Raw genomic sequence first — 11132 nt, 5'->3', positions numbered from 1 at the left:
TGAAAAGACAATAATCATATGATTAATTATAAGTGGATTATATCATAAAACACGAACCAACTCTGAAGGTGAGAAGAGCTTTGAAGTATTTCTCAGCATAATGTTGGACGCTCTCCGGCTTACATCTCACCACGGCTCGGCTGAATCCCTCAAGCATAGGTTTGAGTCCCTTGGGAATCATAACGTTATGCAGATAGGTGTACATGTTACCCTTCCGACCTGTCCTCACCGTGATTTAGACGTGTCTGGGACCTGTATGGCCAGAGCGCTATTTCTGTCTTTCCTCGATATTACGTCAGGCTATGGGTTCTGCGCCATAGAGTGCGTCACAATGGTCTGCAGCTGCTAGCAGGGCTGCGCAAATAAACGAATCTCCTAGCCTAAACTAGCTTTTCATCAACCTAGTCGTAAAATAAACATATTCATTTGATTAATCGCAATGCTTTTAGTGATTCTTTACGTGCCACGTCACTGTTGGTTGCAGGGGGTAGCAGCACAAACATAAAACCAGAACATTACACGTGACGTACAGAGCTTTTTAAAACCAATTTAATGTTAAAACAGTAGTCTTTCTGACAGAGGACACTGACATGGGAAAACAGTTTTTCAAAGGGAAGAAAGTAGGTGGTTCACTCTACAATTATAAATGTACATTGCCAGTGTTGAACTCAGACAGTAGTTTGAACAATATACAACATCATTCAACAACCTGTAAACGTAGGATCTATAAAAACAAACAAAAAACGTACCGTATGTAACCGCATTATGCCTCATTCATAGTAGACAATAACTTGATTGTCTTCCGAGTGGTAGTAGTTTAGTTGAGTACTTAGTTTTAAAATGTAAAGAATCGAAATCCAATTAGAGTTTGGCAAACATAGAATCACCACTGTCAAATGTCGTGGCTAGGCATAAATGGCTCTTAAACACAAGTCATGACAATGCCTATAATGCTTGCAGTTAACTTCTATTGCTTCTTGTACCACATTCTCCACCGAACTGATTTCACAATGCTACTTACACCCGACACCTGTCCTTAACAACAATACACCCCTTAAGACAACCTCTGAACATTGGAGATAAAGAGAACAACTTATTTCCAAATTAACAATACAATATTTACACCTGAAACTGGTACAATGGATTTTGGTACAACTCTGTACAATCAACCACCTTTGTGTTGACTAATTAACATTCCTCCCAAACTAGGAGAATGGATTATGAAGGGGGTAAAAAAGAAAAACACCTCTCTGACCTGAGGTTAAGATTGATACACCGGTCAGTGTAATGAGACAGTGTGGCATTTCCAGACCTTCCCTCTTGTCACCACTGGTAATATATCAGTAACACCCTAAACACCTCCAAATGTACATTACAATAAAACTGAGTGTGTAGATCACCTCTTCACATCACCAACATCCAGACACATCTTTCCACACTAAAAAAAATCATACAGCATTTACCAAAGAAAGAATGAAGGAGAAGGAAGACTGTCACACACATCATATAAAGCTGTGCTCCTAGATACTGTATGTCCCCCCCAGCAAGTATGTGAAGGAATCCCATACACATACAATGCCCTGCTAACATTTCAGTCTTGACCTAATTTCATATGTTAAAATAATACAAGGCAGGTGAAAGAAATGGCTTTACAATTAACCTGCTAACAATGCAAGGCTGTATTTACAACAAAAAAAAAGTAGTAAATAAAGTTTATTTAAAAGGCAAATTAAAGTCACTTAGTGGCACATTCAGAAACAAAGAGGTTAAATAAAAGTCGTAGGGGAATGGCATCTGGGCAAATCTAGTACAGATTATTCCAAATTAAAACAATGTAACTGATGGGTCATCTATTTCCTTGATGACTGATCTACTTTCTAATCCTTTGAATAAGTAGTAGCCATGGTCAGGACTGGCACATGTCCACCAGGCTCCTGTCTGGTTGTGTTGGGCTCCACGAAGCTCCTGGGAGTGGAGTTAAACGCAGAGGAGCAGCACTGGACAGAGGGGAGGCCAGAGGGTAGGGAGGCCAGAGGGGAGGCCAGAGGGTAGGGAGGCAGGTGGATCACTGGGGTACAACTTCCTTGAGCGACGCCAGCGCTGAGTGGATGCGCACGTGGAGGCGGTTCTCAAAGTCATAGCCAGCATAATCCTCCTACAGAACGAGAGAACACACACACACACACACACACACACACACACACACACAGACACACACACAGACACACACACACACACACACACACACACACACACACAGCTTTAATGAATAATGGTGAATAAAGAAAAAATGAATAAAGGCAGTTTTGTTCATTTTCTCAAATGCAAACGGTCAGAGTGCGTTTGTAATCTAAATTCAATACCAATGATATAAAAAGAAAATGACCTTGGCCTGCAATAAAAGACCTCTGCCCTTTGCTGAAGACTGTGGGGGAAAAGATAAACAGAAATGTCAACACAAAAGACACGGCCATGAGAAACCATTAAACAAGTAGTAACTCAGCCTCAGTTATACATACACACCCCCCCCCCCCCCCCCCCCCCCCCCCACACACACACACCTCAGGGTTGTCCAGTAGTACACATCCCAGCTCATAGCAGGAGTAGGGCTGCACGTATGAGTTAGTAAGTCGGCCCTCTTCATCTCTGGCCGCCAGATGAAAGCACTAGAGACAACATTCACACAGTCAAGCTATGGCATCACTCCGTTAGAGAAGCCTCACAATTATCAGTCAGTGATGGCACGCCAAATATATATATAAAAAATAATCACATTAAGCACATCAAGTTGAGTAGGTAATAATGTACCTGGATTGCTTCTTTTGTATTTCCCAGACATTTGTTTATGGCACCAAGAAGTAGATTTCTAAGACCTGCGCATGACGCATCCTCTATCTCCTGCAGGACTAAATAACAAAAATAGCAAACAGGCAACAGGTCTCATTTTACATTCATACAAAAGGCAAAATGTTTTGTTTGTCAATCTTTTGTAAACAACATTTAGTGTAGGTGATTTTGGGGGGAAATGTCAAGTTATGAAGAATTCAAAGCGTGCAGTAGTTCACTGGCAGTGTGTCTGTGGCCCCTGCAGTACCTTGGCTCATGTGCTGGAGTTTGGGGGTAGAGCTGTTAGCCAGTGCCTTCCACAGGTACAGCACCTCGATCACAGCCAAAGTGCAGCGCTCTTTGGTGGGAGACTGCTTCCTCAGGTTCTCTGCCTGCGTACACACACACACACACACACACACACACACACACACACACACACACACACACACACACACTTGATGGAAGGAAGGAAAAAAACTAAGAAACCAAAACACACACATCAAGAGAGCTTTTGATGTTTTTGAGGCTATTAACAGTAGTTATTTCAGTGCAGTAGTTTTATTAACCTTAATGGTGGATGAATCATTTAATTGGACACAAGAGCAGCTTCTAGTGGGGAAAGCAGACTCCTCCTTCACTTACCAAACAAAATGACAAAAGTCAATTCACAAGATGTGAAACACTTTAGCCAGCTCGAAAACAAGTTTACAAGCGCTGAATCAAACGGAAAGAAAGGGTACAATACTTGTTGCTGCAGTGCATAGAGTTTGTGGCTGTAAATTGTGTTTTGTCCAACTTGTGGCGACCATTTTACCCAGTTGGCTACATTCCCAAACTCTATTCACTTTACACAAAAGGTCGGCAACAAGCACTTCCTGAGTACTGTATCTACCTTCTCCTTTTCTTTTCACTTGTAAATTTGTTTCGGGACAGGTGTTCCACATCTTGTTATTTTGTTTTCTCGAATGTCTTAATTAGTTTTACCCTTCTCGGCCCCCGTATGCAACACACTCACCCTCCTCATGGAGAACTGCTCAATCTGATTGTTTTTCCTTTTGAAAAGCTTCTGGATGTCTTTCAACACTTTTTCTGCCCCATCCAGGTCTCCTGCAGCTCCTTGGCACGCTACAGGCAGCCACCGAAGCAGAGAAAGGAGTGTGATGGACAACACACAAGTACACATACAGCATTATCAGCGTATTCAACAGTACTCTACTAACACAGACTGCTTCCGCGGCCATATGTGAACACACATACAGTATTTCCCAGTATTGTAAACAATTTCATTTTTATTTTTTTATTTTATTGTATTATTATAGTTAATTTCTAATATGTAGGCACTCTGAGATCCTTTGGAATGAAAAGTGCGTTAAAAATAAAATGAATTATTATTATTATTATTATTATTTCCCAAGACGGCCGTATGCGGATGCTATTGTTGCAGGAACCTCACCTCCGGTCAAGTAGGCGTAGTAGCACTGCGACCAGCGAGACTCCGTCCTCAGCCGGTCAAAGGCTCTGTAGGCGTCGTCAAAGCGCAGTTCTATCATGCTGCACCACCCTGAAACAGCCAGAGGCATACAGTTGTATGCAAACGTGGGCACCTCACAGCACAATAAACAGATTTTTGAAGTGAAAAGGAGTAAATACAACCTCTGTTACAGAGGAACATAAAATTATAAAATTATTTCTGCACTGTTACTTTTTAAGTTAAAAATAGATAGGACCCCCCCCCCCCCCCCCCCCCCTAATTATGCAATGTGTAAAAGTTTGGCCACCCATCTTCTTTAAAGTTTCTGAACATAACATTAACTTTTTGCAACTACAGAATTCAATTGACTCAGTAGGTTGCCCAAACTTTTGCACCCGCCAAAATGACTTAGTTTAAAACTGAAGTAGTAAACTCACCAATCTCATACAGACAGACGTGTTGGATCTCCCTCTGGTCTTTGGAGAGCTCCAAGGCATTGTTGAAAGAAGTCAAGGCACTGTTGATCTCACACTGACACACAAAGACACACAAGAAACACCGGTTTGCACAATGTGACAAAATACTTAAGCCTTAATAATTAAGAAACCTTCACAACATGGTTGTCATAATGTTAGGGCTCCGATCAGCTCATGATCCATGTTAGATGGACTTTTTGTGTCACATCAGATGAGGAGGCTTACCTCTAAGCGCTGCACCCTGCCTTTGAAGAACATGAAGAGGGAGGAGTTGGGGTAGATGGCCTCATTCCTCTGGAGAATGGCCTTTGCTTCCAGGAGCCCTGCCTGGGTGTCTGTGCCATCCAGAGCAAAAAAGGGCTGCACTACAGTATGGTACCACAAGAGGGCCAGCCTGCAATGGTACAGAATAGCAGGAACCTTCACTACATTAATGAAGATTTGAACAGAGTGTAGAACACCAGATATGAACAGAGTGTAGAAATCATCAAGCAATTTGTGTTAACTGAACTGAAACTGAACCCTCCATGTCAACACTGTTATCAGATGACTAAAGCTCTGTTCTCTCTACCCAGCAGCCCTTAGTTTGGACTGAAAGAAGAGGTACTTCATTAAGCTTGGGCAATCCCCTGCTCTGTGACAATACAGCTCCTCCTCACCACACTACAAGCAGCCATAACTTTTCAGGTAGATTCACTAAACAAACAGAACCTGCATAACCAGTGCCCTGTCACTTGGGTGGTATGCAAAAGCTCACACCTCTATATACAGATGTTATATAAAAAGCTTAAATCCAGGCAAGGAATTTAATGACAACCTAGAGTCTTAACACTTTGCAGTTCCTCATCACAAAAAGAAGAGAAAAAAAGGTCCTTGTAATTTCGTTATCAACCTTGTGAATTTCTCAGTAATGAGTCATTCAGTTAATACTCTCTGTTTACTCTGACGGCACTGAAACATTAGCAGCTGTGGAAGATTTGAGTGTTTTCTTTAAGCGCCGCGGCCACTGCGTGGTGCTTCTTCACACCTACTCACGTAGCAAGAGGGGCCTTCATGTCCTTACTTTCGCTCGCATACGTGAGGGAAGACAGTCCCTGGTGTCGGTCACCGGGGAAGCCCAGCAGGTTGATGATCTTCAGCAGATGAGGGGGCACCATGGAGATGCACAGGTGGAAGAGGCCGTAGCCAAAGCTGACCGAGCCCTTCAGACGGCCCAGGACCTCGGTGCTCACCCCACTCGGCCCCTGTGACTGGGGACCAGAGGAGGAGGCGGAGGCAGAGGCGGCCAGGGAGGGGGTGAAGGAGGAGGTGGAGGCGGAGGGGGAGGGAGTGGAGGAGGATGGGGGCAAAGTGCCCTGCTGGCTGGAGGACCTCCTCTGGCAGGCCTCTTGCAGCTGGCTGATGTCACTATGGCACTTGTTGTACATCTTCCAGGCCTTGCGGAGGATCCAGCCTCCTTTGATGTACGCTGTGGATATATATTTTTAGGGAGAGACAAGGCTTTCAGACGTGCTGAGGGATGACCAGCAGCCAGTTATATTCAAATATGCCAAACATCTCTACTGTCGACCCATTCATTTCCTGTGCCTAAAGAATGTGACAGCACAGACTTTACAAAGTGCCCGCTAACCTTCGAAACTCCTACATGCACACAGAGAAGAATAGAATGGTGAAAAGTGGGCTGTGAAATGCCTTGGTTGTGGCTGTAGGTTTCCTGGTGTTAGTTCGGGAATAGTGGCGTCTAACAAGCGACTCCAAGAGTAGAAAAAAGCAGAAGTGGGCCTGGGCCCTGCTCACTCACAAGACAGCTCCTGTTTCACGAAGGAGAGAACAGCCAGATACACTTGGCAGTCTGCAACTATGATCTGTCTCTGTAGGCGCTCCACCGCAGCCAGCTCTGATCTCTGGGAGTCCATCTGCACAGAGAGAGGGAGATGGAAAGAGAAAGAGAGAGAGAGACAGAGAGAGAGAAAGAAAGAAAGAGAGAGAGAGAGGGAGAGCAACAACCAGACAGACAGAGAAGGAGAGAGAAGCAGAGAAACAGACAGAGAGAGAGAGAGAGACAGAGAAACAGACAGTTAGAGAGTGAGAGAGAGAGAGAGAGAGAGAGAGAGGAACAGAAACACAGACAGAGTGCTGAGCTCAGCATATGTACAATTGCCAGACCAGTGTGAGCGCGTGGAATAGATCATCCCAGTCAGCACAAACATTTACTAGGATGCAGCAATGACAGGCCACATCCTCTACTGTTACCCAATCTTAGAATGTATAAATCCACACTTCCTGGTATGCTTCACATCATACTTCTCTAGACAGTGCCTTCTCCTTGACTGCCTTGTTTCTCTGTCTTATGAAAGATGGTGGACTTTCAGAGCAACTAGGCACGCATAAGCTGCATGTATTTTTTACATTTTCTTTCTTTATTGTGTACACTTAATATTGGACTGCTGCATGGGCTCAACAGGCAAGGGGGAGCACTCACACTCCTCTTGATCTTGTTTTTGATGGTCTCAATGACCCCGGCGTTCACACTCTCACACAGTTTCTCGGTGGCACGGAGGTCATCGCAGGCCAGCTGCATCTTCTCCTCCTCGAACGTCATCATGGCATTCTGCACAGCAAAACACACAGGCGCACTTAACCAGTCAAGTCTAATCCAGGACCAAAAAAAAACAACCTCACAATCAGAATGATCACGGTGGAGCATATGTATAAGGCAGCTGATGATGTCTGAGGAAATGGAAATCGCACAAACCCAATGTTGACACATCATCCGTCTGTACAACTTACAATGATTTCATGCTTAGCTAAATTGACACGTTCAATCTATAGATCTCAACAATGTGGTAGGCTATTTACCATTTAATGTCATCCAAGCTTTGCACTGAAGCCTAAGACACACCCAGATACCCCACAATCCACACATACGTGAGCACATTATACTACCAAGCATAACAAATTAAAAATTCCAGCTGAAGAGGACCAGGTGCACGGAGGGCAGCCTGCTACCCGGGAGTGACCTTTGTGTGTTATTCATGAGCTCAGCAGCACATATCTTGGCCAGCAGCATGGGGTAAACAGCAGGGCGGCATCACTTAGCCATGGGTGAGCCCCAGTGTTTTGCCATTCATTCGGTTTCAATCCTATCATATCAATTGGTTATCGGACAGTCGATGCAACTATCAAGGTTTGAAAATGATATAATATAGCCGATGTAAGTTGTGCATAAGCTTGTACGCACCGGTCATAGGTATAAGTCACTCAATGTTGTCATTAGTGTTTGGGAAATTGCGAATGCCCTCTTCACTCTAAACACTGTTAGCTTGTACACTAAAAGAACACACAGACACGTGTGCACACACGCACACAAACACACACACAGTATTGATGGAAGGAAGGAAAGAAGAGAAAAAAGAAGGGAAAAAAATAGTGATGTTTTGGTTTTTGAGGCTATTAACAGTAGTTATTTCCGTCCATTATTTTTAATAACCTTAATGGTGGATGAATAATTAATTTTGACACAAAAGCAGCTTCTGGTAGGGAAAGCAGACTCCTCCTTCACTTACCAAAAAGCTCACAAAGCTGGCACCAAAGCTCATCAAGGGGCTGTGGTCTCTAGGGAAGACAAGACACACAACACACAACACAAACCATTTGAGGCAGCTCACAGATCAGCACATTCTTATTCATACTGGGTGAACAAAGTGTAAAGTTTACATGGTTTAGTCACATCACAAGTGAGGATAACACAATTAGTGAAAGCTTGCACTAAAACACAGACACAGACAGGGATAACACACAACTCAAAGAGTCGAGTAGATTCTGTGTAGTCATTCTTCCACAAGATCCTCTCTAAAACGTAGTGTGTGTGTGTTGGGGAGGGGAGTCGGTAAAAGGCATGATCTAACAGTTACCCTATTTTTAGCGTGACAGTGTGTCCGTTCCGCTATCTGTTAACACGTTCATGACCACCTCCAAGCATGACCCCCACCACCCCAATCACAGGTTGTTTATACTTTGATGACGTCATTAAGGTCACGCAGATGCGCAGAGGGCTCTGTGTGGACGTACCTGTACCCTCCAATGTTTTTGTGACCACTACGCTACAAGAGCACCGACTAGGCAACTGCAGACTCAAAGAGGACTAGAAACGTAATAATAGCAAACAACTATGCATCTGTGGCGTCTGCAACTGTCTGGGTGCCCATCCACAAGGAATTACAATCAAGGCCTTCACCGATGAGTTGACATTTAGTATGACTCCTTGCAGGCTTATCTGGTCATGTGAACGTGTCCTTATTAGGGGTGCAATGGTACATGGTATATTGCCGATTCGTTAGGTACGCCCCTATGGTTCAATACCCGCATGTGAATCGCGGTATTATGGTATGCCTGCCTGTCAATATCCTATACTTTTCAAAGCTTGCTAACTGCGCTGCTGACAACACACCTGTTGTACATTCAGATCCACAGAACATCTCTGGAAGCCTATCAGTGCTCTGCATACAAATCTGGACAGTGACTAAGCCTTTATGCCTCTTTACGTACAATTGTTTTAACTGTTTATTTAACAAAGGAGGGATTCCGCACAGTATAAGATCTGCCTATGTTTAATAATTAGGCTATGAAAATGCCCTTTAACACACACCTAACTAAAAATAAATGTCATGCCGGATGGACAATTTGTAAGAGGAGATACTCAAAGACCTAGAAGTGCATTGAATTGGCCAGCAATCCAAACTGTTTCAGCCTAAGCAGAGGTTTTGTGGTTTAGAATTACCACCAATTTGCTTCTGCCCAATGTCTCCTTACACCCAATGTCTCCTTACACCCAATGTCTCCTTACACCCAATGTCTCCTTACACCCAATGTCTCCTTACACCCAATGTCTCCTTACACCTTGTTGTGATTAGGTGATGTCATAATGAAAAGAGAGATCGTATAATAGTCCAGAGTGCTCTACACATGCCAGAGAAAAATGAAATAAAGCAGGGGGAAAAAGCAACAACCGAGGACAACAAAATGCCCTGGAGTCATGAGACACACTGTCCTTTCATCATGCCTTCAAGGCTACCGTAGATGCAAAACCATTTTCATTTTGACCAAAAAAATGCATTGCACTTATGAAGGCCAGACCTACATTTTACTACAAAATCAACAGAAGAGACTATTTTGTTCAGAGACGTTTGTAAGTAACACAAAACGTGCATTATTTAGAGAGATTAAAGTAATTAAAGCAGATATGGCACTCTTGAAGCACATAAACCAATGCTTACACTAGATTTACAATATTGTGCATCAGTGAGGACAACGCTCACTGAAGCTGCAGGATCTGACCAGGTCAAAAACATTAAGAAATTGAATAATTATCTGAGAGTAGATCGTTTATGTTATGTGACCAGCTGTTTAGGCTAAACAAACGCATAAACAACAATGCAACTGCTTCTTCAAACAAGACACATTACACCAATGATGAGGAATGTGTTTGAAGTACGGAAGTGAAGGGGGGTAATGACTGCATAGAAATGGCCTACCATAACAGCAAGCATGAAATAATCGCATACATACAGGGTAGTATTTTACAGCGCTGTGTGAAGCAATAACTGTGAATGGTTTCTGCATATTTAATATTGCAGCAAATGTGCCATTTGTTGTAGGCCTACTTGCTGTCTACAAGGCACTGGGTTTGACGCCACAGGTGATCAATCCAAGTTCTGCTACAGTTACTGACGAGCTATCTAGAGCCGTGAATGACACCCAGAGCCTCCATGACAAATTCCGACAGCGGTGACACAGTGCTTTGGCGAAGAGGTTAAACAGCTACGAATGGTTGACACTACTCACAAAATAGATGTTCCATATAGACTGTGACATATAAGGAAACTAAGGAAGCAGTCTGCAATAGGCTTAATTTACTGAATAGGTCTGCGCCTTAAAATGAATTTCAGTAAGACTGCTAGCTAACAAGCTAGTTAATTGACGTTCGGGCTGTCTGAATATAAAGTTTGTTGAAAGGGACAGTAGTCAGTAACCATAAATATTAGCCACTGCAATCGCGCAAAAAACGAAGGTGCATCTAACGTTTGACTACTAAAAGGGAAGTTAATTATATTCTGGATAGGCTATATTGTACCTGTATTTTCGAAACAGTTCGTCGCTCTCTTTGAAGCCGTTGTTTAGAAGCATGTTTATTCCTTGCAATGCCAGCTCTGCGTCCTCAATCTGGTCTGGATTGTCGTCAACCTCTTGTTGGACAGGTTCGGGGCCAGCCATAATTGATTTTCTAAGTTAAACTGCGTACATATACAATTCTTCCCTTAAATGCTTGCTTGGCAATCCAAATGGTACAGTCAGCA

The 11132-nt window shown here is 43.3% G+C and overlaps 1 protein-coding gene across 1 annotated transcript; it reads right to left on the bottom strand.

Moving 5' to 3' along the window:
• Positions 1-696: 696 nt before the first annotated feature.
• LOC308364717 (tetratricopeptide repeat protein 39C-like) lies at positions 697-11132 on the bottom strand. The gene is made up of 14 exons (XM_080837935.1): positions 10910-11132; positions 8343-8391; positions 7259-7387; positions 6578-6692; positions 5812-6244; positions 5002-5170; positions 4738-4831; positions 4283-4390; positions 3845-3954; positions 3095-3218; positions 2809-2906; positions 2562-2666; positions 2387-2425; positions 697-2155 (listed from the first exon to the last, which is right to left on the bottom strand). The coding sequence occupies exons 1-14, from the start codon at positions 11047-11049 to the stop codon at positions 2066-2068; spliced, it is 1803 nt and encodes a 600-aa protein (XP_080694061.1). The 5' UTR covers positions 11050-11132; the 3' UTR covers positions 697-2065.

The sequence above is a fragment of the Sprattus sprattus genome, assembly GCF_963457725.1.
Source record: "Sprattus sprattus genome assembly, chromosome: 4".
Lineage (NCBI taxonomy): Eukaryota > Metazoa > Chordata > Actinopteri > Clupeiformes > Clupeidae > Sprattus > Sprattus sprattus.
This window is presented reverse-complemented; position numbering and strand designations above follow the sequence as displayed.